The sequence below is a fragment of the Epinephelus lanceolatus genome, chromosome 22, assembly GCF_041903045.1.
Source record: "Epinephelus lanceolatus isolate andai-2023 chromosome 22, ASM4190304v1, whole genome shotgun sequence".
NCBI lineage: Eukaryota > Metazoa > Chordata > Actinopteri > Perciformes > Serranidae > Epinephelus > Epinephelus lanceolatus.
This window is the reverse complement of record NC_135755.1, coordinates 4,991,347-5,018,587: the sequence shown is the minus strand read 5'-3', so window position 1 is coordinate 5,018,587 and position 27,241 is coordinate 4,991,347. Positions and strand designations below refer to the sequence as shown.

The 27,241-nt window shown below is 41.3% G+C and overlaps 2 protein-coding genes across 2 annotated transcripts; one reads left to right on the top strand and one right to left on the bottom strand.

Moving 5' to 3' along the window:
• The first annotated feature begins 144 nt into the window (after positions 1-144).
• On the top strand, positions 145-5,959 carry LOC144459920 (butyrophilin subfamily 3 member A2-like). The gene is made up of 3 exons (XM_078164741.1): positions 145-151; positions 329-670; positions 5,667-5,959. The coding sequence occupies exons 1-3, from the start codon at positions 145-147 to the stop codon at positions 5,957-5,959; spliced, it is 642 nt and encodes a 213-aa protein (XP_078020867.1).
• Positions 5,960-8,010: 2,051 nt separating this feature from the next.
• LOC144459632 (CD276 antigen homolog) lies at positions 8,011-26,598 on the bottom strand. The gene is made up of 8 exons (XM_078163946.1): positions 26,501-26,598; positions 25,022-25,363; positions 21,451-21,744; positions 21,215-21,346; positions 20,369-20,508; positions 15,901-16,014; positions 15,671-15,754; positions 8,011-9,950 (listed from the first exon to the last, which is right to left on the bottom strand). The coding sequence occupies exons 2-8, from the start codon at positions 25,275-25,277 to the stop codon at positions 9,927-9,929; spliced, it is 1,044 nt and encodes a 347-aa protein (XP_078020072.1). The 5' UTR covers positions 25,278-25,363; positions 26,501-26,598; the 3' UTR covers positions 8,011-9,926.
• Positions 26,599-27,241: the final 643 nt, after the last annotated feature.

Genomic DNA, 27,241 nt, shown 5'->3' with positions numbered 1-27,241 from the left:
ACCTAGAGTGTTTCTGATACTTTCACAAGAAACTTCAGGGAGTTTTCTTTCTGGCAAGACCTCATGCATGCATGTAGTCATAGTGGTTCAGACGCTACAGTCACTTTAATTTGGGTATGTCATTTTAGGCGTTTTCGCTACAAAATGGGGTGTAAGCACAGTATTGCTTGTTTATGGATAAAAACAAAAAAATTGACGTCACACTTCAGTCTCAGGAAACCTCTCTCCCTTTTTATTCAGTCAACGTATTGAGGATTACTGCTGCCCTGACCAGAAGAGTGTGGATCATTTATTTCCTGTAGGAACATTAACACATTTGTCTTTCCAGGTCAATCTCAGCTGATTGGTTCATCTCAGCCAATAGTAGCAACGGTTGGTGATGTCATTATTTTGCCATGTCATCTGAAACCTGCAGAGGATGCTGTTGCCATGGTGTTGGAGTGGATGAAATATGACCAGAACCCGATAGTTGTCCATGTTTGGGCTCATGCACAGGAAGTCTTAGATAACAAACATCCATCTTACAAAGGAAGAACATCTCTGTTCACTGATGAACTGAAGAGAGGAAACATTTCACTGAAACTCTCTGATGTGAGACCTTCTGATGCAGGAAGATATAGATGCTACATTCCAAGACTGAATGTAGACTCTTTCATTGAGCTTGTTGTTGGTAAGTGGACACATAGTGTATCTACCTGTGGTCTGTGCATTCATTGATAGGTTGTGGTCAACACAGGTTTCAGCCATTGACGCCGGGAAATGAAAGGATTAAACATTTTATAAAACCGTTAAGTTGTATATTGTGCATATTGTGAATGACCACCAGTGATGACGTGTAATCTGTCATGTCTGTTGGCCAAGTCATGGCATGATTTTATCACTCAACAAGCGCCTAATCTGACACAGTGACTGTTGGAACTGACAAAAATGTTGGGTAGTCTGAACCCGGCATTATTCCTAGGTCATTAAATACCAGTGCTTTGTCGCTTCCCTTGTTGTGCAATACAGATGGCTCTTCATTGTCTTCATGAGACCAGCTGGGCTTTCAGCTTTCCCCCAGGAGACCACAGTTTGTGTCCCATGTGACACCAAAAGTCCTTGCTATTTTAACTGATGTACTTACCTCACTGACATGACAAAGCATCTGTACTTGATGACCTCAAATCAAATCAAATCACGTTTATTTATAAAGCACATTTAAAAACAACTAGAGCTACCAAAGTGCTGTACAGAACATGTGAGTCAACGTCAAATATCAATTAATCAACAAAATCAGCATAATGTAGTGCAACAAGGACCAGTTAAGGACAAATTAATGCCAGGGAATACATATGAGTTTTTAGTTTTGCCTTGAACATACCTACAGAGGAGGCACATTTGGTAGAAAAAGGTAAAGCGTTCCACAGCTTGGGAGCGGCCACCGAAAAGGCCTGATCTCCCCTGCCCCTTGACTTTGAATGAGGGACAGCCAGGAGCAGCTGGTCTGAGGATCTGAGAGGTCTGGGGTTGGTGAGGGGACACTGGAGCTCAGAGATGTACTGGGATGCCACTCTATCAAAAACATCAACTGGATCCCCACAAGGCTGTGTTCTCTCTCCTCTCCTTTATATCATGTACACAAACGACTGCTGTAGTAAATTTGACAACCATCACATTGTTAAATTTGCAGATGACACAGTTATTGTGAGCCTGTTAAATGACACTGAAATGTCCCATGGTCCCGTTTTAAATTCGTTTTTAAAGTGGTGCAGTTGGCAAAGTTCCAGGTCGACAGATCTCTGATGACAATGTTTTATACATCTTTTATTGAGTCTGTTGTCACCTTTTCTTTTATTTGCTGGTTTGCATCACTCAATCTGAAACAGAAAAACTCATTAACCAAGATAACAAAAGTCAGCAGTAAAATCATTGGCACTCAGCAAAAAACCCTTTCAGAACTGTACAATAACCAGCTATCAAAGAAGGCAAAATCCATTATGTCCGACAGCACTCATCCCCTGCATTCAGAATTTAAGTTCCTGCCCTCTGGTTCCCGTCTAAGACAACCATTAGCCAAAACTAACAGATACAAATTCTCCTTCATACCCTCTGCCATCTCACTGCTTAACTCTGTACAGTACAGGTAGCATCATCATTAGTTCATATTTTATTCAAGTATGCGTTTTTATTTATTTAGTTACAACTGATTTTATGTGACTGTTGCCTTGTGTGTGTCAACCTTGTTGTTGTCATTGTTGTTTGTTGCAGTTGTTTTTATTGCTACTGCGGCAGAATCAATTGCCCCTCGGGGACAAATAAAGGTCTTGAATCTTGAATGTAGGGATTTGAAGACAAACAGTAGGATTTTGAATTCTGTTCTGAACTTGAGCCTAGATGGTGAGTAATGTCCCCGGTGGTGTTTGAGGGACCGAATAGGACCACTTCGGTTTTACTGTTGTTTAACTGGAGACAGTTGTCGACATCCAGAGTTTCATCTCCTGGAGACAGTCAAGGAGGGACTGAACTGAGCTGTTGTTGTTGTCACCAGATTCAAGTGGGAGATATAACTGGGTGTCGTCAGCGTAGCAGTGGTATGAAATGTTGTGCTTTTGAAAGATTGGGCCTAAAGGGATCCTGTATAAAGCAAAAAGTACTGGACCTAGAATGGAGCCTTGGGGCACTCCACATGTAATGGGAGCAGAGGAGGAAAACCAGTTCTATCTATAAGATACGAGTCAAACCACTGGAGGGCGCTACCTTGGATGCTGACTTGATGCTTGAGACAGTGTTGGAGAATGGAGTGATCAACTGTGTTGAACATGGAGCTGAGGTCAAGCAGGATTAGTATTGCTGATTTACCAGAGTCGAAAGCCAGGAGGAGATTGTTTGTGACTTTGAGTAATGCTGATTCAGTACTGTGATGTGCTCTAAAACCTGACTGAAATTTTTCCATGATATTGTTGTTTTCTATGAACGGCAGGAGCTGGGCGTAGACTATTTTTTCCATTACTTTAGATAGGACTGGTAAGTTGGAGATGGGCCGGAAATTGTTGAGGATGGCTTCATTAAGGTTTGGCTTTCTGATAATGGGATGTACTACGGCATGTTTAAGACAGGAGGGTACAGAGCCGTTAGCCAGGCTACTGTTCAGGATGAGTGATACCGCCGGACCTACAGTGTCAAACACTTCCTTCTGTAGGCGTGTAGGAACAGTGTCCAGGGAGCAAGAACTGGGTTTGCGTGCGTGACTATGGCTTTGATGTGAGCAAGAGACACAGGCTTGAACTTATTTAGGACAGCAGAGCATTGAGAGGGAGTGTACGGACCACGGACAGGAGGTGAAATGGTAGATCTGATGTTGTCAGTTTTGTTTGTGAAAAAGTGCAGAAAGTCTTCACAAGTAATAAACGAAGGTTGATTCCGAAAGGAAAGGTATATATATGAGTATCGTCAGCATAGAAATGGTAATTAATATTGTATTTTGTGATAATGTGACCGAGGGGTAACATGTAGATTGAAAACAGCAGTGGGCCAAGAACAGAACCCTGTGGAACTCCATGTTATAATGGTATTGAAGATGATTGACAATTTCCGATTTCAACACAGAATGACCTTCCAGACAGAAAAGAACAAAACCAATCTAAAACCGACCCTGAAATGTCTACCCAATTTTTAAGAAGTTCAATTAAAATACTATGATCAACAGTGTCAAAAGCTGCAGACAGATCCAACGAGTGTTGACCACAAAAGTGGCTGTGGTTTGTACATGGCAGGCAGTGGCAACTGGCTTAAGGGCTGAGTTTGTTGTGTCAAATAGTATTTTTGGAGAGTGAGAATTACTGGAAATAATATCAGTATTTAAGTATGTAAGTATTTTGCTCTCACTGCTTTGACAGACTGCTGGTAGTTGACAAGAGAGGTTCTCAAGAGGTCAAAGGACACTTGGAGCCTGTCTTTTCTCCACCTCCGCTCTGCTCTCTAAATTACACAAGGTGGCAGATGATAAGGAAGCATGGATATTATGTTTTAGGTATGAGAGGTTATTTTTTGTTTACAGCTTTGAATCTGCCCTGGCTGTAACAATGGTCTGAATAGGGAGACCTGTCGGAGGTGTTAATGAAAGGTGGGGCCAGCAGGGGGAGAGGGAAAGTCAGAGGAGGCATCATAGAGGAAGAGGGAGGTGCCAGTGAGCTGGGGGTAAACAGTCAATCATGTGGACTTGGGCGTGATTGAACAGTGTGCTGCACATTAGCCACTAGCATACGGCTACCCAGCTTGTTGGGGTGGATTCCATCCGCTTCAGGAAAGGAGGAGCGGGTCCAGAACAGATTAAAATTGTCAGTGAAGCTGACATCGTGGGCCTTGCACGCGTCCTGGAGCCATGTGTGGAGATAGACAACTCTGCTGAACTGTACGGACCCACGGCCATGCGTCGGGAGTGGACCACTGATAAAAACAGACAAGCCGGAGTCTTTTAAAAGGTTAAGAAGATGGTTAAAATGAGTTTTGGTTAAGTCGGACTGTTTGAGGGTGGTGTCATTTATTCCAATGTGGAGCATTATTCTCCGGATGGAGGTCGGCAGAGACTGCAGCAGAGGAGGGAGTTTAACCAGGACATCGGGGACAGTGGCTCCGGGGAAACAATGTGTTGCTGCATTGAAGAAACGAATGTGTCTGATGATGGAATCACCAACGATCAGTGTGAACGGGGAGAACAGGGGGTGGGGGACATTTTGCAGTGGGTGTTCGGAGCAAGACCCCCCACGATCAGGGAGCGCTGTGGCTGGTGATGGTGAAGAGACAGTTGAGGGGGGCCTCACCTGAGGCAATGGAGTGGGGGTGGAGGGGGAGGCAGAGAGGGGGGCAGACACCCGCCGTGGCGCCAAGGTGAAGAGCGGCATAGAGCGGTGAGCTCTGGCGAGAGAGGGGTGACCACATATGGGGAACGGTGGCGACAGGGAGCCATGGGATCCACAAGACAGCAGGGGGTTCCGCAGCCAGGTCCTGCCGGCCGAGGACATCATAACTGTTCTTCAGCGGGATGTTAAAGTGAGGAGGTATATGAAAGGAGCGACCCCCTCTCCTGCTGCAAGCACCAGCCCGCAGCCAGGGCCCGTCTTGGGATGGAGTGGAGCTAACCAGGGCTTTGGGCTTAGCTCCGAGCCGTAGCCAGGACTCATCGGGAACGGGAACCGGAGGAGGGACCTCAGCATTGGGCCGGTGAATGGTGGCGTGAGATTCCGGACGAGAGGCAGTTCCACAGCAGCAGGACAGGGGACGGAGGCATCAACTTCACAGGCAGAGGATGCATCAGTTCATCATCATCATCTGCGCCAAAGATGACGGTGTCCAGGTGTTTCTCAGCTTTGTGGATCTGGTAGAGTGTGGATATTCTTCCTTCCGGGTCTGTGATCCTCTCAGCCAGAGAGGTGCAGCTGACACAGCCGGATGGAGATGAGTGGAGGCATGGGTGATGGATGAGGTGGCTGGGGAGCAGAGAGAGACAGGAGGCCAGTACAGGGCTAACGGTGTGTAAAGGTTTAGCGACTGGTTGTGGGTGTAGCTCTGGTCTACAGCAAATCACTTTAGAGGAATAGGGTAATTGTTCATTTTTTTCTTTTTTGATTGTGGCCTAATGCTAACTACTGTTTTATTTATTTTTTCATTTTCCTTTCGCTCATCATCAGGTGCTGTGTCCTCACCTGTCATCAGTGCAGTAGGGACTGATAAAGCCACCAGTGGAGTGGTGTTACAGTGTGAGTCTGCAGGCTGGTATCCAGAGCCTGAGGTGTTGTGGCTGGACAGTGAGGGAAAGCTCCTCTCTGCTGGACCTACAGAGACAGTCAGAGGTCCTGATGACCTCTATACTGTCAGCTGCAGAGTGACTGTGGAGAAGAGACACAGCAACAGCTTCACCTGTAGAGTCCAACAGAGGAACATCAACCGGACCACAGAGACACACATCCAGGTTCCAGGTTAACATGATTTATACTTTTTTTTTTTTTTTTTTACGTTTTCATTGTTTTAGTGTGTAGTTAGAGACACACATCTGTATTTTTATGATTGCTATTATGTTTTTTCTGTGATCACTTTTTCACTTTCAAATAGCTGAGGTCTGGTTTTAAATAAAAGCCACATAAATCTGTGTTTCATCATTTCAGATGATTCCTTTTGGATCGGTTTCACTGTTGGTTCGGCTGTTAAAGTGGCTTTTTGGATCATATTGATTCTGTTACTTCTCTTTCTTGTGTGGATATGGAGATCAAATATAATCAGTAAGTCACAAAATAATTGCAATGCTTGTTTGAATGTGAAGTGCCAGGTAACAGTGATATGAATTGTGCAGTTTTGTAAATTAAATTTCATTAGATGAACTGACAGTATTTTAATGGGTTATGCTGCTGGAAACAAAATTGGTATCATGTCTAATTTTATTTTCAATTATTTCTTTAAATTTAGTCTTATAGCTTCTTATAGACATATATGTATCTAGTTAGCAAATTTAATGATAGATGATAAGAAACATACTCTTTAACACAGTAGTCATGAATGACACATATTTCTGAGGTAAAAAATGAAGATTATGCTTATACTTACATGTATCAGATCTTGCTGTGTAAAATAATTTTCTTTTGGGGTGACACTTAAGCTATAGTCTGTGTGGTCCACAAAATATAAATTCCTGACAGTCGCAGTTGATAAGATTAAAAAGTTCCCATGAAATTCCATAGGAAATGAATGCGGGTCATTTTTGACCCACTTATCAAAGCTTGGGGTAGTAATACAAAAACTAGAAATTTGTAAATTGTATAAAAGGTAAGCTAAAAATTTCAATGGCATGATATCAATAACATGTTTTTCTGGGGAATAGCTGGAATATGAAATGATAACAACTTTTCATTATGAATAATCAAAAGAAAACAACCTCACTGGGTCATTTTTGACCCACTTATGCATCTAAGGGTTAATGGTGCAATGTGTAGGATTTAGGGGGGTGTATGGCAGATATAGAATATAGCAATGATAGTAATGTTTTTATTAGTGTATAATCACCTGAAAATATTTAACCTGTATATTTTTAGGTCTATACTGTATGTAAAGGCCCAACTAGGGACAAGAGTTGAAAATTGGCAATAGCTATAAACTCTCTGTGCAACACATCAGTCCCATACTCTGTTCTACACTGTTTGGAACTATGTTAAATTACAAATCGGCCCTATCAAATAAAATGAAACAAAAAAAAAACAAAAAAAACCCCAACAACAACCAAACAACCAAACAAACAAAAAAAAACGAGAAAGCGGGTGTTCTTCCACGGTGTCCACTGCGTTGCCCCACCATGTTTCTACAGTAGCCCAGAACGGACAAACCAAACACTGGCTCTAGAGAGAGCGTTTCAGGAACAATCCTTCTTTACAGTGAATATGCAAAAAGTTCATGTGTCTTTCCATTGACTTTCTCTGTTTTCGCACTACGTCTACACACACACACACACACACACACACACACACACAAGCAAGCCTAATCTGTGTTTTGGTGTAAATAACCATTTCAATATTGCTTCACATCATCTTTGTGTCCCAGTAGTAATTTTTATAGTCCCGGGACGTCGGGACACCGTTAGTTTCGAGCCCTGAGAGCATATTAATAATTTATTAACCTTTATACCACACTGTTCTCACTTTAGATCTGGTAGCTGCAAAGGATCATTATTTGAGATTTCCTTTATTTTTTATTTATCTGTTGGTTGATTTTGAAGCACTGGATCATTTTACATGATAAACATGATTTCTGAACCACTTTCTTTTAACATAAAAATAAAATTTATCCAGATTGATAAGCTGCTTAAAAACACAACAATTTAGAAAGGTGATAAACGTTCATATTCTGCAGCTACACTCTTTTACTGTTTCACCTTTATTTATTTATTTTAGTTTTTTTTAAACATTAAAGGAAAAGTATGCTGAATTATATCATCTGTTCATCTGAACAGAAAACATATAAATAAAAGATTGTGCGGTTTCATTTAAAAAAGTTTGTTGGTACAAGTGATGTTGAAAAACAACAAAGAATGCACATACTTCACTTTAGTTGAACAGTATTATATCTTTATTTAGATATTATTGAATCTGACAGAACAAATAAAAACAATAATACTCCAAAGGGTTAAAATGTAACAGATTTTGATCTGGGTTGTGATAATAATTGAATTACAAACAAAAAACAAAATTATATTTAGCATCAAGAAGCCACATGTTAACCGACGCCTGTGGGGCCTCCTCCACCAGCGGCGTTAGCCGGGGGGCTAGCACCGCAGATTCCTTTCATGAACACATCAGAAAAATAATGGAATCTCTCTCCAGGAGGGTGAGCCAGAAGAAAAGGAAAGCGTTATTACCGTGGTTAACCCCTGACTGTCTAAACTTTGTGAAAGTGCTTAAGATTCTTAAGATTTTCTTAAAGTCCGGCTTAACTACGGACTGGTTAAAATTCACTGCTGCAACGAACAAAGTAACTCAGGCAATGCGGAAGGCCAAAGCAAATTTTTTTATAGCAATCATGGAGAGTGCTAAGGTGATGGGAAAAAAAACTTGGCATAATATTAATAAACTAACGGGAAAACAGAATAAACAAAATAACTGCGAACTAGAACTTGTTATTGATAATAAACTGGTGAGAAGTCCAGACATTCTCGCCACCGAACTAAACAATTTTTTTTTTTTTTTTTTTTTTAAATCAGTGGAGGACATATCCAAACTTTTTTCCCCTTCGGAGTATGGCCCAGTCCCTATTAATCATGCGCTGCCGGTATTCACCATACAACAGGTCACAGAAGCTGAAGTGGCTAACATTACCGGCTCGCTAAACAACTCCAAGGCCAAGGACATCTACGGTCTTGACACCATGTTTTTAAAATTACACAAAGATTTTCTTGTTGGACCAATCACACATCGAGTTAACTTATCCATACGACACTCAGTTGTTCCATCTTCTTGGAAGGTTGCCATAGTTAATCACATCTTTAAGTCTGGAAGCAGGACAGACATGAATAATTATACGCCTATTAACATCCTGCCAATCACCCCCAAAATAATAGAGAAATGTGTGCTTACACAACTTACTGAGCATCTGAACCGTGGCCATACTCCGTTGCACCCCGCACAATTTGGCTTCCGGGAACACCACTCGACAGGGTTAGCCATTAATTTATTTTTAGAGAAAACTAGACAGTTTCTTGATAAATCAGTGTGTGTCCAGTATTCCTGGATCTGAAAAGGGCGTTTGATACAGTTGATCATGCAGTGCTGTTAAACAAACTCTCTTCTTTTAATTTCTCAGAACAGGCGACCATGTGGATAAAATCATATTTAACTAATAGGAAACAGTGTGTTGTTGTTGAGGGGGTTAAGTCCTCTCTTCTCACATGTTCAGTGGGGGTCCCGCAAGGTTCGATCCTCGGACCAATACCAATACTTAAATGCACTTTTAGTGGACATATTTTGACGTTGTTTGACGCTGTCTGAGTGCCCTATTATTTAATATAGCGCGCGCTCACGGGCTGCAGGCAGGTCAGTCCTAGCTTCATACTGGAGAAATGTCACATACTGAACATCCTAGCACTCATTTAGACAAAAGTAGATCAGAAAATAGGGCCCAGGTTGAAAAAAACATTAGTTCCCCTTTAACTGGTGTCTTGGGGAGTTATGTGTAAGTGGCACAGTCACTGGTGCACTGAGAGCACAGGTTTATAAGAAAAAGTGCACAACTCCAAAAGCTCCAGTGGTTCTGTGGCTTTGACCTATAGGGTGTAAAGAGTGTCAGTGTATGGGAGTATGTGATAGTGCCTCTCCACATGAGAACAAGGCACTAACTTGTGGTCACATTGTTGTGACTGACAGAGCTGCTCGCCGTTTATCCTGATCCATGTTGTGTCCTCTGGGCGAGATTCAGCTGATCAGGCAGTTGTTGTTCTGAAACACACACACACACACGCACACACGGACACACACACATACACACACACACACACACACACACACACACACACACACACACACATTAATGTTGTAAAATGAATCAAGTAAGCATTATATACACGTTTGTTGTGTTTATTCATTGTCTACCTACCAGTGCATTGTAGTTTTATAAGTTGGAAAATGACTGAAATAAACTAAACTTGTCTGTTCAGGCTTTTCTTTTCTGTGTATTTATTAATGAGAAGTTTTATTGTGTCTGTGTTTTGACTACAGAAATGGAAATAAGTGCTAATATTTTAGTTTCAGTTTTGCTGTGAACCAAAATACAAAATCTACCATTTGTTAACATTTGTTCACGCAGGACAATACAAAAATAAAATTCTTCTTTGTGTGGCAGTGTCAAAAACTTGGTATCTGTCATTTGCTGGCATGGTTATGTTTAGGCATCATATAAGTCAAGTCAAGTCAAGTCAGGATTTATTTCTAAAGCACATTTAAAACGAAGGCAGTCGACCAAAGTGCTGCACATAGGTGGGTACAGAGTTAAAATAACAATAATAAAAATAGAATAGATGTAGAAAACAACGATAAAAGGACAGAGAAAACAGTGCAAACATTAAAATAGCAATTAAAAAAAAAAAAAAAGAACTTGAGATTATCGCACTCAGGCTGAATAATACACCAGGTGGAAGAGAAAGGTTTTTAGGGAGGATTTAAAAGTCTCCAGGAACTGGGAAGATCGAATGTGAAGGGGGAGGCTGTTCCAGAGCCTGGGGGCAGCCGCTGCGAAGGCTCTGTCACCTCGAGACTTTAGTCTGGTTTTTGGCACCACCAACAGTAGTTGGTCCGAAGACCTTAAGGTTCTGGTTGGGGTGTGGCGCAAAAGGAGCTCAGAGAGGTACAGAGGGGCTAGACCGTTGAGGGCTTTAAAAACAATTAAAAGAAGTTTAAAATCAATACGAAAACGGACCGGGAGCCAGTGGAGGGAGGCTAAGACTGGCGTAATATGGTCGTGCTTTTTCTTGCCCGTGAGGAGGCGAGCAGCAGCGTTCTGGACGAGCTGTAGACGGCTGAGGGAGGACTGATCCAGGCCAACATAAAGGGAGTTACAATAGTCTAATCTGGTGGTTATGAAGGCATGGATCACCCTTTCAAAGTCTGCAGCTGAGAAATAGGGCTTGGTTTTGGCTAGAAGACGTAGCTAGAAAAAGCTAGTTTTGACAACAGCACTGATCTGTTTGTCAAATTTGAATTGGCTATCAAAAACCACCCTGAGATTCTTTACAGAGGAACGAATGTTGGGGTTCAGGGGGCCTAGGAAATCTGCGGAGCTGCATGGGGACATGTGGCCTCCAAACAGGATAACCTCTGTCTTGGACTCATTAAGATTTAAGAAATTAGAGCTCAACTAAGATTTGATATCACTCAGACAATCCAGTAGAGGTTGCATTGCGTCCTTGCTTAAAGACCTTAGTGGCAGGTAAATCTGGACATCGTCAGCAAAATAATGGAATGAATTCTGGGCCCACAGATGGACCCTTGGGGGACTCTGCGGTCTCTCTCTCTCTCTCTGGTGTGTGAGCGTGAGTGGAGGTGGTGGACGTGAGAGTGGCGCTAATTTTCAAACTTTTCACCGGTTTCTGTCTGTGTTTCTGTGTTTCTGTCTGTGTTTCTGTGTTTCTTGCTGCATGATCAGGTAAGTGGTTTTTATTTTTGAGTATTTACTGGGTCAGACGGACTGTCAGTGTCGGTTTTTTTTTGGAGGAATGGCGTCCGCTGAGACGCCTCCTCCGACTCTCCGACAGGGAGTCCGGATCGTCCCTCCAGACGTGAGCATGTCTGTGGAGGAGGTTCTGCTGGCTGCAGGTCAGCAGGTAGGACATGAGAACCTGTGTTCTGCCTCCCGAATGAACAAAGGTGTGGTTGTGTTCCTGAAGGCTGAACCGCTGGTGTTTAAGCTGATAGAAAGCAGCGTGTTCATCCGTGATTTGTTTCATCAGGTGTCACCGCTCTCGGTGCCGTCCACACGCATCACCGTCTCCGGTGTGCCTCCGTTCATCCCGAATGAGCTGCTGGAGACTGAGCTCCGCAGGTTCGGGAAGTTGGCCAGCGGGTTCAAAACGATCAGTTTGGGGTGTAAAGATCCTAAACTGAAGCACGTGCAGTCTCTGAGGAGACAGGTGTTCATGTTTTTAGACTCTCCCTCTCAGACTCTGGAGGTGTCCCTCAGGGTCAAACATGGAGATGGCTCTTACATGGTTTACGCCAGCTCAGGGAGCATGAAGTGCTTTGAATGTGCAGATGTGGGACATAAACGCTTTGCCTGTCCGCATAAGCAGCGGGATGCTGCTGACGCTGCGGGCGGCTCAAACCGCGCCGCGCCTGCGGCTGCATCTGCGTGTGCGTCCGCGGCTGCGCCTGCCGCGTGCGCGTCCGCAGTGGCGTCTGCGGCTGCGCCTGCTGCGTGGACAGTGGATTTGGCTCAGAGTTCAGCTACGGCAGACCTGAGCAGCTGTCGGTCTGCGGCAGCAGCTGAGCTGAAATCTCTGCCAGGTCAGTCTGGTGAGGGGTTTGGGGCTGCAGCAGACCTGAACAGCTCTCAGTCTGCAGGAGCAGCTGAAGAACAGTCTAATGGTGAGGAGGCAGCTCCCATCAGTGAGGTCACAGGTCAGGCTCAGGCAGTGTGCAGTCAGGCTTCATGTGAGGTAGAGGACATGGAGGAGGACTATGACTCAGATAACACTGAAGCTTCAAATAGGGGCACAGACCTTTACTCTTTACTGGAAATCAATCAGTTCATGGATGAAACATACAATAAAAAAGCAGTAAAGGTGAGCGATTACTTTAGTGACACAGAGAAATTCATGAGGTCAGTCATCACATTAAACAAACAGGTCGGCTTTGACCTCCTCGATGAAAAGAAACGGTTCAGACTTAAAAAACACATCACCACTCTGAGAAAAGTCAACAGTAAAACTGTCCGTAAACTCAGGAAATAAAAATGATCATGCATCACAGGGTGTCTTCTCTCTACAGAGTCCTGCTGGTTTCTGTCTGTCTGCTTCTCCTGTCTCACTTCTCCATGAGGAGCATTAAGATAGGTTCTCTTAATATAAACGGTGGAAGAGACAGAAATAAAAGAGCTCTTCTTTCTGAAGTTTGTGGTCAGAGAAGGGTTGATGTGCTGTTTCTGCAGGAAACACACAGTGATCCATCTGACGAGACTGACTGGGGTTTATGGTGGGACGGTTTCTGTAAGCTCAGCCATGGCACTAACTTCAGTGCTGGTGTAGCTATTTGTTTTAAAGCTAATGCTAATGCTAATGTGCTCTCCTGTAGTGAGGTGGTGCCGGTCCGGCTGCTGCTGGTTAGGGCAGAAATTGATGGGTGTGTGTTCTGCTTTGTTAATGTCTATGCTCCTAACATTGGATCAGAAAGGGTGGCTTTCTACAGCCGGCTGAAAGATGAGCTGATGGTCTTCCATCAAGACCAAATTATCCTTGGCGGGGATTTTAACTGCACCCTGGACTTTACCACAGACAGGATAGGAGAGGAACCTCACCCACCTTCATCCCGGTCTCTCAGCTCTGTTATCTCCCACTGTTACCTGCTAGATACCTTCAGAATCAAACACCCTCAGTCCAGACAGTACACATGGGTCAGAGTCCATAACAACACAGTCTGTGCAGCCAGACTGGACCGGCTTTACCTCTCCAAAACCCTCAGTCCTAAACTGGTTCAGTGTACCATCAGCCCGGTGGGCTTCACAGACCACCACTTTGTCAACATTGAATTAATTCTGTCGCCAGGTGAGCGGGTTAAGTCCTGCTGGCATTTTAACAACAAGCTCCTCCATGACAGCATCTTCTGCCAGGGCTTTCAGGCTTTCTGGGAGCAGTGGCAGAAGAGGAGAGCAGACTTCGGTACCTTAAAACTGTGGTGGGAGGTTGGCAAGGCTCAGATCCGTGTGTACTGTCAGCAGTACACTGCTCACTCCTCTGCTCGCCTACAAGCAGCAGTTAGAAACCTGCAGGCTGACATTAAGACCATTGAAGAGGGGTTACAGCGGAGCCCAGATCCCACCACTGGCCCAAAGCTGCAGGAGAAGAGGATGGAGCTCAGTTCGATCCTGCAGGAGAGAGTGAAAGGAGCCTTGGTCCGGTCTCGCTTCCTCCAGCTGAAGGACATGGACGCCCCGAGCTCCTTCTTCTTCAACCTGGAGAGGTCGGCAGCGCAGAGGAAGCTCATGTCCTGTCTGAAGCTCCCAGATGGCAGGATAACCACTGATCCGGCTGAAATGAGGAGCCACGCTGTGGACATCTATGCAGACCTGTTTGCGACAGAGGACTGTAGCCTGGAGGGCCGTGTGGAGCTCCTGGAGGGTCTACCTCAGCTCAGTCCAGAAGAAACGGCTGCTCTGGACTGTGAGCTGACCCTGGAGGAGTTAACTGATGCTGTGGGTCAGATGGCTTCAGGTCGGGCACCGGGGATCGACGGGCTGTCCGCAGACTTCTATAAGAAGTTTTGGAACATTGTGGGACCGGATCTTCATGCAGTGCTGCTGGAGAGTCTGAGGACAGGATCTCTCCCTGGGTCCTGTCAGAGAGCAGTGCTTTCCCTGCTCCCAAAGAAAGGGGATCTCGCCCTTTTGAAAAACTGGAGGCCAGTAGCTCTTCTCTGCACGGATTATAAGATACTGTCCAGAGCTCTGTCCAACAGGCTGAAGGACTTTCTGGGGACCATCATACACAGAGACCAGAGTTACTGTGTCCCAGACAGGACAATAATGGACAATGTCTTCTTGATCAGAGACGTCATTGATGTGTGCCGTGTGTATGATGTGAACTGTGGTGTTGTGTCTCTGGATCAGGAGAAGGCGATCCTTCCCCGTCTGAAGGAAGGATCGCCTCCTTCAGACTTTGGACTGCACAAAGACTGCTTTACAACTGTGGCCCAAGCCGGCTGGATATAGCTTGCGTGCTCCTGAGGAAAGCCGGACGCTGGAGCTACGACAAACAGCTTTTTCTTCTGCAGATGGAGGGGGTGGATCAACATACAAAAAGTGGTATATGTGGGAAGAACAAAGTGAGACTGTGACACATTTAAGGATGGACTGGAAACAAATGAGTGATGTAGAGAAGTTACAAAGAGCTGAGTAGACATGTCAACCATCTAATTACAGCATTTACAAATTAATAATAATCATATTCCTGTGTCTCCTGCTGGAGCTGTTTGATGGTTTCAGCCTGGATTCCCTCCAGCTTGGAGTAAAGAGACATGGAGGAAGACTAGATGAGAGAAACGCTCTTGCATGAAAGTGATTACACAACACAATCACACCTAAGGTAAAAATCTAACTCTACTTAAAGCTCTGATTCATTCAGTGTTTGAGTTTAAGTTTCGTCAACCACTGTTTGTGTTTTGGTCTGGAAAAGAACTCATGTCATTCTGCTCTCAGGCTTGGGCTCCACTAACTATAATCCTGACTACAATTTGGATGAAAAACAAAATATAGGACATAAATGTGACACATGACATTTCTGTTAGTAAAGTTCATTTCACATATTTAACATGCAAGAATTAAAATAAACAATCAGAGGTTTTAAAATAGGAAATAAAATACCATCAAAAAGTGAGAGGAAAAAAGACATTTGAAAAATGTTTATAGGGGGAAGAAGCAATATTTTCATAGTAATGAAAGTAAAGTGATGAACCTCTTGTGTCTTCTTCTGCAGCTCCTGTTGCTTCCTCTGAACTTGTCTCTCAGCTTCTTCTCTCCTGGTGTGTTCATCCTGGAGCTGAGTTTAGAGACATGATCTTTGATTAACACATGTAAGGGGACATGACAACAGTGACCAAAAAAACATTTTGTCAAGTTACACATTTATGTAATGTTTTCTTTTATTTAAAAAAAAAATCAAAATAAATAAATACAAATATGAACCTCTGCGGTTTTAGTCTGCAGCTCCTCCTCCAGGATCTGAACCTTGTTCTCAGCTTCCTCCCTCCTCTGCTGCTCCTCCTGGAACATCTGCCTGGAAACTGGCTGCCACTTTGACTGAAAGAGAGAGGAGACAGAGATTTGAGAAAAGGTGGGTCACATGTTCCTTATTAGGGAGTAAGACTGGACAAATTATTACTAAGTTCATGTCTACACATATAGCTTTTATTAATCACACCCCAAAAGTTGGTCATGATCAAATACAAACTATTTAGAATATAAATTATTCAGGCGATGACATATTTCTATTTAGTTTTTCATTGTATGTCAGGCTTTCTTTCTTTTTCTGTTAATGTAATCCCCTCTGATGTTTGTTGTCATCTTCATTTGGATTGTGCCAATTCTGTCTCATGTTTTTCTTGAACCTGTGATTGTCCCAGCAAAAATTAAAGTTCTATGTTGACTACATTCCCATACGACCACATATGCTGTTTGTACCCAGGCTCCTGGGGAAGCCACTTCCAGTTTTTTCCAGTGGCCACTTGTGGATTTGTAAGAAAAAAAATCCCCTTTAGCCCCAAAAGCATTTTGCCCATAGACCACGTTTACAAAAGAAGCATCTGTAAAACTGTTGATAGGAACCTTCAAACTGCGACCAATGTCAGTTATGACTCTTGTCTTTTATGAATGTTTGATCCATGGAGGATTTGTATTCCCTCGAGCTGAGGAAGGCGATTAAAAAAATCTGTGACATTGAGTGAGTTCACAGGTGGAACAAGCATGAGAAACAGTATTGCCGAATTTAAGTGGGCCACATACCCCAGATGTCAACCCAGAAGCTAGAATCTGCCAGGCAACCAAATCTCATTTAACTTATGAGGCACCACCTTGGAGTCTGGTATCCTGTTCTCAAATATATCTATGAATGTGGCCCACTTGATTATATCCTAAATTAACGCATATACCACTTAGTTAGGTTTTGAAAAAGAATCAGTTTGGTGTTGTCATGTTACTTAAAGGGATAGTGCACCCAAAAAAGAAAATTCAGCCATTATCTACTCACCCACATGCCGAGGGAGGCTCAGGTGAAGTTTTAGAGTCCTCACATCCCTTGCGGAGATCCAAGGGGAGAGGAGGTAGCAACACAACTCCACCAGGGTTTCCACTACATGTAATTGATCGTGGCGCACCACCACGGCAAAATAAAAGCCGCCACACCTTAAAAATGAGTTGTTGTTGTTGTTGTTGTTGTTGTTTTTAATGTGAAAACAATGTTAAGTAGAAAATTGTATGAATGGATATATAGGTTATATAGATACATATAGCCTATTATTTACGCACATATTGACCATAATTATTTTGAATTTCAATTTTAAATATCATAAAAATGTTTCACTACGCTTTATTTTGAAAAATGTTCACCGGAATCGCCTGTCTGCATAAGTGCTGCAGCTACTAGCACAGGACACCGTAGTATTTTAAATTATTTTCAAAAGAAGAGGAAAGTTCCCCAGGAGGAGAGTCAGGTAACAATAGATAAGGAGGCTCAGGCTTGCTGATAAGTAGTGTTTAACTTTTGATTTAACACTAACAATTTAAACCCTCAGCACGCACTGCAGCGCAAGCAGACAGATGCGCGACTCAGAGCAGCATGTGTCACTGACACCACACTCAGAGCGCAGCGGACCGGTGGAAAATGTCACCATCAGCATATTATTTTATATCAATTAAATCTATTTTATCATTATTTTGAGTCACATTGTTGAAAGAATTTAGTCGCCTGTGTTCAAGCAGGATAATGGTCTCCATTCATTGCACGTTGGGCTTTCTATTTCCTTGTCGGAGATGCGGGGTTAGTGTTGTGTTCAAGGTCCCCCCAAAAAAACGGGAGAAAAAAAAAGGCTGAATATTCAAAAAAAAATTTTCACAACCGAATCCCATGCCATCGAATGAAGCTTCGAAGCTTCGAATTTTTGGGGGTCAGTCCTAGTGAAGACAGACCTGAGGAACAGGCTGCAGGGGGACCATCTGGCAGCATGCCTCCTACTCAGCATCAATAGGCCACCTCTGGCTGAGTTCCCATATCACAGAGCATTAGAACTCTTTTTCAAAAAAGTGAGAAAAATAATGCTCTCAGCCAGGCTGCAAACTACACCATTAGATTTACAGCTATACAGTTCTGCAATTTTGTTTTTTTTCAGTGTTCATGTTCCGCTGGTTGTGGACTCAGTTGAAAAACAAATAAATAATTTATTCATAAACATTCTTAGTTGTCATAATCATAAATGTTTTCGCTGCCACGGCAGCAGCAGTCCCCCTCCCCTACAGCCCACAAAAAAAAAAAAAAAAAAAAAATGCTTGGGGAAACCCTGTCCACATAATGGAGGCTGAGCGCCCCAGATTAAAACATCCAAAAAACACATAATTGAAACCACAAAATATCTCCATACTGCTCGTCCGTAGTGATCCAAGTGTCCTGAAGCCCCAACATAAAAAGTTGTTTGGAAAAACGTCATTTGAGCCTCGTTGTAGCCTGTAGCCCAACTGCCTCTGTGTACACCGGGCTCACGAGTTTAAATGACGTTTTTCTAAACAACTTTTTATGTCGGGGCTTCAGGACACTTGGATCACTACGGACGAGCAGTATGGAGATATTTTGTGATTTCAATTATATGTTCTTTGGATGTTTTAACCCTTAGATGCACAAGTGAGTGGACCCTACACTCTTCCATAAGTGGGTCAAAAATGACCCGTGTTAGAATCAATGTGTTTTTATGTCACTTTTGTCATTTTGGTTAAGAAAAATCATTTTTATTATATTTTGGTCCACATAAGAACGATTTCATGGTTGAAATATTTTTATTTTTCAGGGTTTTTTTTTACATTTTTAACATTTTTAAAACATTTTGAAAATTGGAAACGCAAATTACACAACAGCAATAGAACAATGTCAACATCCATTTTGTGCGTGTGGTGTGTGTGTGTGTGTGTGAAAGAGAGTATATGCGTATGCGTGTGTGTGTGTGTGTGTGTGTGTGTGTGTGTGTGTGTGTGTGTGTAACTGTATGATCCTGTTCAGTTGGATTTCCAGGTGGACGACCAACACCTCCACCTGGATAATAGTCTGGGTCCTCATCGTCTGATATTTTAGATTCTGAGTCCAATCCCATAACTGCCTCTTCATTCAGCATCCTTACAACCATTTCAGCTGTATACCTCGCAGCCATAACACTTTGGATGAGGAAACATAAAACGAAGGGAATGTTTTGAATGACAAGCAAACCTATTGATCAATATGTAGCTATATAAATAAATGCACACATGCATCTGTGCGCGTACACACACACACACACACACACACACGTGCGCGCAATACATGTAGTAAAGTACATATATTTATCTAGCTAATGTTAGCTAGCTATTTTCGCAAACTATAAAATAGGCAAATTTGATGATAGATGATAAGAAACACATACTCTTTCACACAATATTCAATCACACACACACACACACACACACACACACCAGATAGGGAGTATACTGCGAAACTAGAGGCCATTGTCTGTGTGGTCCACAAAATATAAATACCAGACAGTCACAGATGATAAGATTCAAAGGTTACCATGAAATTCCATAGGAAATGAATGCGGGTCATTTTTGACCCACTTATGGAAGCTTGGGGTAGTAATACAAAAACTATAATTCTGTAAAATGTATAAAAGGTAAGTGAAAAATTTCAATGGCATGATATTAATAACAAGTTTTTTGAGGAATAGCTGGAATATGAAATGATAACAACTTTTCATTACGAAGATATCACAAGAAAACAACCTCACCGGGTCATTTTTGACCCACTTATGCATCTAAGGGTTAATCTGGGGCACCCAGCCTGCATTAGGTGGGACTCTATTAGGACTCTAAAACTTCACCTGAGCCTCCCTCGGCATATGGGTGAGTAGATAATGGCTGAATTTTCATTTTTAGGTGCACTATCCCTTTAACATAAAGTTAAGATCTAACTTAAAATAAGGTTGACTTCTGGTTTCACCCAGGACACAGACAGTGGTCTCCTGGGTGAAAGTCCTGGGTTTGTTTGGCACATTCATCCACACTGACCACCTCCCTATGTGAACTGTGTTGCTCTTCACACTTTGTCACTTGACTTCCTCCTTTGTCTTCCTCATAATTACGGGTGTCGTCCACAATAGTAGACAAAAATATGGTCACAATAAGCTGTTTGTACAAATGACCTATGGTGTTGGGTTATTCGTTCTTACTCTGTCCTTCCCCTTTATCCAGATTATTTCATTCTTTGCTCAGCTCTGTGTCATCTGTGCTCTTGTACTCATCTTATTGTCTTTGGAAACACAGATCCTATTTCTTGTATCCTTCTTGCTAAGATCAAACTTTACTCCTCCTGCTCTTGGTTTTGTTCGGTCTACTCAAAGTAATGTCCTGTTTCTTTACGTACATGTTTGCTCATCTTTTCCTCTTTTCCCTTCAAAGCATTCATTTCCTCTTCAGTAGCAAGCTGATCTTCAGTTCTGTTAGTTTCAGAGTGATTCCTCCTTCCTTCTTCTTCAGTTTCATCCCTGTGGCGTCTCTCGGTCTCTGTGCAAAAAAAAAGTAGTAGAATTTAAGTATTTCAGATATTTGCATAGGAAGGTATCATAGCATACAAGATGTTTCAGTCTAAAACCAGGTAATCTGTAACAGGCTGTTCTCATGCACTGCTCATTTTCCTACACAAAGTAATGCACCAGCATTTCAACAAATGTAACCGTGAGTCAGCAATTTGTGTTTAACCCACATATTTTGGAAGGCTGCAATCACGTGACCAATGTGCTGACGGGACTAAAGAAGGAAGCAGGCCCATAAGGTTGGAAGCTGGGGTGGTGGATGGGTCACAAAATGCAAGATGTTCTCCAGAAGACCAGTGTTTGGAACCGTGTAAAAACCAAGTGACCTTTGAGTTATTTTAAGGTACGTTGTCACCATGTTTCTTCCCCTGAACCTAACCACAATAACTTTACTTGCCTAAACCTGACCTCTGTAACTTTACATTAAATGTGTAACTTTACATTATGTATGTAACATTGTTGTGAGACACAATTTGATAGCATATAATGTGAAACCATTCTATGTGCATTTTTGTAACATATCATACAAACCTTTGCACAGTGGTACGTTTCTATGAAAATAAGACACTTGACAATTTGACTTATACCAACACCACAACATAAAATACTGACATTAAGATAAAATAATTTACACAGTTACACAATTCACAGAGCACTGCAGTTAATGTTTGACTTACTTATTTTCATTTGTCTCCATTTCCACGCAAAAAAGGAAAGGAATAGAAGAAGCAGGATGCAAACAGCTGCCAAACTAACAGCCAAACCAGTGATGATAGAAGAAGAACTGGACTGGACCTTAAAGAAATCATCTGAAATGATAAAACACAGAATAACATGACACTGATACAAAATTAGGCCTCAGCTGGCTGATGCTAAAACATGTGACTGCATCATAGAAAGATACTTGGTCTACCTGGAACCTGGATGTGTGTCTCTCTGGTCTGGTTGATGTTCCTCTGTTGGACTCTACAGGTGAAGCTGTTGCTGTGTCTCTTCTCCACAGTCACTCTGCTGCTGACAGTATAGAGGTCATCAGGACCTCTGACTGTCTCTGTAGGTCCAGCAGAGAGGAGCTTTCCCTCACCGTCCAGCCACAACACCTCAGGCTCTGGATACCAGCTTTTAGATTCGCAGTTTAAAATCACTCCTCCTCTCTCTCTGTCAATCCCTGCTAAACTGATGACAGGTGGGGAAACAGCACCTGATGCTGAGCAAAAGGAAAGTTTAAAAATGTGGTGTCAGTGGACGGAAAACATGGATACTTTAGTTTAGTTTAGTTTTAGTTTATTTCGATTAGCATTCCGAAAAAATCACCCTCCACAAGATACATAGAAGATTTACCTCAACCACAAACAACAGGGGATGAAGCTAATCGAAAAGGTGTAGGCTGAAGCTCATGCTTATTATGCCTACCCTTTTTTTACAAAAAAAAAAACAACTTCAGCAAGGCAACTCTTTAACTTCATAATCTGAGTTAGACTATAAAGCTCCAGAACAAACAAGCTTTCAACATCCAACAGAAATAAATAAATAAATAAAGTTCCATAACAAAAATCCAAGCAAATACAACCGAGAGTTTCAGTATTTTCATACTCTTCTTCATAACTGATTTTTATATTTTTTTAGGACTTCAGTTTTAAACATTTTTAAATGTGGAAAGTGAACTACACATTTTTAATTAATCTTCACAGCTATTCCACAAGTTGACACCTCTGACAGAAACACATCTTTGCTTTATACTTGTTCTTATCTTGATTTTTTTTAAAAGCCCTGTTCCCCTGAGATTATAGCGACTCTCTCTGATTTCAAACAGCCTCTGAGTACTGCAGCAAAGAAAATTATTATGTACTTTGTACATTATCTGTGCCATTTTAAATTCAACTAAATCATAAAATTCAAGGGTTTTTAAATCAATAAACAATTTGTTAGTTGGTTCATTGTAGTTTGATCGATTTATAATTCGTATAGCTCTTTTTTGTAACTTAAAAATAGGATGAGTGTTAGTTTTGTATGCGTTACCCCATATCTCCACACAGTAAGTCATAGATGGAAGTAACAGAGAACAGTGAAGCGTGGATAATGACTTTTTGTTAAGGACATCCTTTGGTTTACAAAGTATAGCGATGGTTTTTGACATTTTAGTTTTCACATTATTTATATGTGGCTTCCAACAAAGTTTATCATCAATTATCACACCAAGAAATTTATTTTCATACACTCTTTCAATTTCACTGCAATTTACCTTGATTTTAACCTGTTTTTTAATTTGTTTGCTGCCAAAAATTATAAACTTTGTTTTGTTTAGGTTCAGTGATAACTTATTAATGTCAAACCAGTTTTTCAGTACATTTAATTCCTTTTCAGCTGTACTCAGAAGCTGTTCTAGATTTTTACCAGAGCAGTAGAGAGTGGTGTCATCAGCAAATAAAACACATTTTAACAGTTTGGAAACACTGCAAATATCATTGATATATAATATGAATAATTTAGGGCCTAACACAGACCCTTGAGGGACCCCACAAGTGACCTTCAATTGATCTGATTTAACATTGTTTAAGTGCACATATTGATATCTGTCATCCAGGTAACTTTTCATCCACATGTATGCTAACCCTCTTATACCATATTTCTCTAATTTATTCATTAATATATCATGATCAATAGTATCAAACGCCTTTTTTAAGTCAATAAAAACACCAACAGTATATCCCTTGTTATCTATTGCAGTAGATATCCCTTCCACAATTTCCATCACTGCCATAGAGGTGGACCTTTTTGCTCTAAAGCCATATTGGCTGTCACTTAAAATATTGTGTTTCTCAATAAATGTATCAAGTCTATGGATGAATAATTTTTCAAAAATTTTTGAGAATTGTGTACTTAAGACAGTTACCTCAAAATTGTTACAATTAAAAAATAACCTGTTTCGAAATGTGTGCAATTCCAAAGCTAATGATTAAAAGCATCTTGGAAAAAATTCACATATCCTACTCCGGACCAAGGACTGTAAATCTGCAAATCTGTAAAGCTTCCTGTTTGTCAAGAATAAAGACTTGGAGGAGCTCTACACTAGCAACGTATCTGCATACAGTGGTTCTTAATATATCTTAAGACATTAAAAAAAAGACAAAAGAGGTTAGGCTAGGTTTAGAAATGAGTTATGGTTTGGCATTGTTGCATCACATACAAGAATCATGGTTGGGTGTCATCATGTTATGTACTTAACATAAAGTTTTGTAGGTCGGTTAAGAAATGTACAGGTATCTAGGTTACGCTAAGGAAAGTAAAGTGACTTAAGTTGGGTTCAGGAAAAGAATCATGGTTGGGTATCATTGCATTACATACAAACTTAACATTTCGTTATGCAGGCTAGGCTAAGAGAGGTAAAGTTAGGTAATTTAGGTTAAGGATTAATCATGGTTGGATGAGTCACTTTATGCAAAGTTTTGTGGGTTGGTTCAGGACAATAAAGTTACATCAGTTAGGTTTAGGAACAAAAATCATGCTTGGGCATTGTTGCGTTATATAATTAATGTAAAATGATGTAGGTTAGGTTTAGGAAAGTAAACTTAAGAAGGTTAGGATTATGAGGAGAAACATGCTTGGAACGTTAAAATAACTTAAAGTTCATTTGGTTCCATATGGGACATGAACACTGGTTTCTTGGGGGAAAGTTGTGTGTTTGTTAAACACATCCACATCCCCAACCTGCCTCCTTATGCAGACTTCACTCCTTTACTCCCATTAGTGAATTTGTCACGTGACACGCCTTCAGGATTATACTTCAGGTTATATATGAATTATTAGTTTACAATTACATGGCTTATATTCTGGCACATTACTTTACGTAGGTAAATGAGTGAACAGCACATAAGAACAGCTCGACATTAGCATGATGGAAAAAACTATAGCTTTATATGATATCATGTATTTGAGTATTATTCAGTTTCTTAAACCCTCAGTCGACCATTTGAAGTTAACAGCATCAGTGTTTTATTTGTTAGTCTCTGAACCCATCAGCTATCATGTGATGATGCTGAAGCCTCTCGGGGCGAGGGCCGGTATTTCAGGCTGATCTGGTAGTAGATATCTGGGCCATAACTAGCTCTTATGTGCACTAATAGGAAGATATCATCATATGAATGCAGATAAATTTACAAAAGCTAAAATAAAGCTAAATTGTCATCAAACTAAAGCTGATTGGTTCCAAGACTGCATTTTAACCAATGCACTCTGTTTACCTGCCATTCAAACATGATTGGTCAATACTATTTGGACTGCAAATGGACTACAAACAGAAACCCGAGCACTTCTGATACCAAAGTGTCGTTGCGTCGCCTACGAATTCTGTGTGCAAATGCAGATATCTGTTGATATGTAACCACTTTATTTGTCATTCATTGTGAAATGCAGCTGGTTTATGGACCAAAGGTCTCAGATGTCTGATAAGAAGTTTGTGAATAATGAAGTGTATGTGTACTTACCAACAACAAGCTTAACTGAAGATTGTTTTCCCATCAGTGGAAGATCACAGTGATATATTCCCCGATCAGAGAGTTGTACTTTGGAGAGTTTCAGTGAAATGTTTCCTCTCTTCAGTTCATCAGTAAACAGTGATGTTCTTCCTCTGTAGGATGGATTTTTTACATGCTCGAGGTTCTGACCAGCACGCAGCACATGGACAAATCTTTGACTGAGGTCAAATCTCTTCCACTCCAACGTCTCTTTAGTAAGATCCATCACAGGTTTCAGGTGACATGGCAAAATGACGTCGTCTCCAACTGCTGCTACTACTGAATGAGGTGGACCAATTAACTGAGATTCACCTGGAAAGAAACAAATCTGTTTATTTATTTGCTCACAATAGAAAGATGTTGCCAAGACACTATTTTAATAATAGAGACTATTTTTCTTAAAGGAAATTAAACATCTAGCATCAGTCATAGGAGCAGAAAGTCGAGAGGAGCTCATATTTTTTCATATTTTACAGTCAGTGACTTGTCTTTCATTGCAATGTCAGATTAATGAACACATCCAGCCATCCAGTCATGCAATATGACCCAATTACATTTAATGTAATGAGAATATTTTTTTTGAATAAACATGTCTACAAAGCTGCACTGTATTCAGTTACTTTCATCTACAGTGTTTGCTTGTAGCATCTGAGGTATGATGAACATTATTTCTACTTGATAAATTAATAACAAAAAAACCTACATTTTATATAGTTTATGTTTCATTTTAGGTAACTAAAACCACTTAGGTTAGTTAGGCAAAGGTCATGTTGGTCTAAAGCTGTTGAGACACAGAGGCAGAGATTATTTATAAACCAGGATATCTTGAAAAAACAAAATCCAAGGCAACTCTTCTCTGGTGCATAAGTTAAAGGGCCTTTATTAAATGGCTAGTTCATGATGAACATTAAAAACACCAACATGTTTCGGCCATGCTCACTGGCCTTCATCAGGGCATAAAGCTGCAGGGTTCACAGGTGGCCTAAATGAGGCCCTACTGAAACATGGGTGGAGCCAATCAACACTCCATTTGCCAAACTGCAAGCATATAAGCAAAATTCTGTTTTGCTTATATGCCATGTTTAAGTAGGGCCTCTGCAGCTTTATGCCCTGATGAAGGCCAGTGAGCATGGCCGAAACATGTTGGTGTTTTTAATGTTCATCATGAACTAGCCATTTAATAAAGGCCTTTTAACTTATGCACCAGAGAAGAGTTGCCTTGGATTTTGTTTTTTCAAGATGTACTGCACTTCCTGACCAAAGAGCACCTTCCTGGATACCATGATACTGCAACCCACATGAGCACTTTATCTGCTGTTGTCTATAAGCCAGGATATGTTTACTTTATCAACACTGAACCCACATGATGATTTTTCCAGTACCCAAAGTGTAACTAAAATGTCAGCAGTCTGCTGACATAATTTTTTTAAAATAATGCTTAAACCTTACCGTTACAAAAGTGTGTGAAAAGAAGCTGGAGCAACAAAACACTGAGTGGTCTGAGCAGAGACTGAAGGGACAGTCTGTCTGTCTGGTAAAACAAAGAAAACACACCAATATTTCCTGTTAGAATTATCAAAATACTAACATAGGTTGACTATATCAAATTACACTCTTTTGATTCTAACATTTGTCAGCACATGCAACAAAACCCACACATGGTGCAATGAAAACTGTTTTCCTTTCACTGCCACACTGGCTTCAACATTTCCACCAACACAAATCGACTTCGTTCCTTTTTTATTAACTACAGTTGTGATTTAAATGCAGACTTTAATTCCAGACAGTGACAATGTCTTTTAGAATAAAAGTTAAATCGCGTAGAATAGGCAAAAATAACTTTAAAAGACAACATACCTGTTTCATGATGTGTCTGTCATTTCTTCAGACTGTACGTCTGTGTGCCCTTATCTCACTCTGTTTTATCAACTGAATGGTGCTGCATCAGATCTAGTTTGAACCAGGAGAAATAAGTCAGCAATAAATTAAAGTTTAGAACTACAGAAGACTATAGGTCTCTGGTAGAGACCTGTTGATTAAAGTCTAAAGCTGGAAAAAGTGAGAATTAACTTATCAGTTAAAGTTTTAAGGCAGTGAGGTGACTGTTTCTGCTTTCCTACAGGCAGTTTCACTTTGCGTATCTTTGTGAACAGCTGAACTTTGAGTCTGTTGCCAGGTAACTGATCACTA

Coding starts and splice junctions, on each gene's coding strand:
- LOC144459920 (XM_078164741.1), top strand. Junction 671..5,666: donor TTTCATTGAGCTTGTTGTTG/GTAAGTGGACAC, acceptor GCTCATCATCAG/GTGCTGTGTCCTCACCTGTC.
- LOC144459632 (XM_078163946.1), bottom strand. CDS start 25,277: ATGGATCTTACTAAAGAGACGTTGGAGTGGAAGAGATTTGACCTCAGT. Junction 21,347..21,450: donor GACACACATCCAGGTTCCAG/GTAGACCAAGTA, acceptor TTATCATTTCAG/ATGATTTCTTTAAGGTCCAG. Junction 20,509..21,214: donor ATGGAGACAAATGAAAATAA/GTAAGTCAAACA, acceptor TTTTTTGCACAG/AGACCGAGAGACGCCACAGG.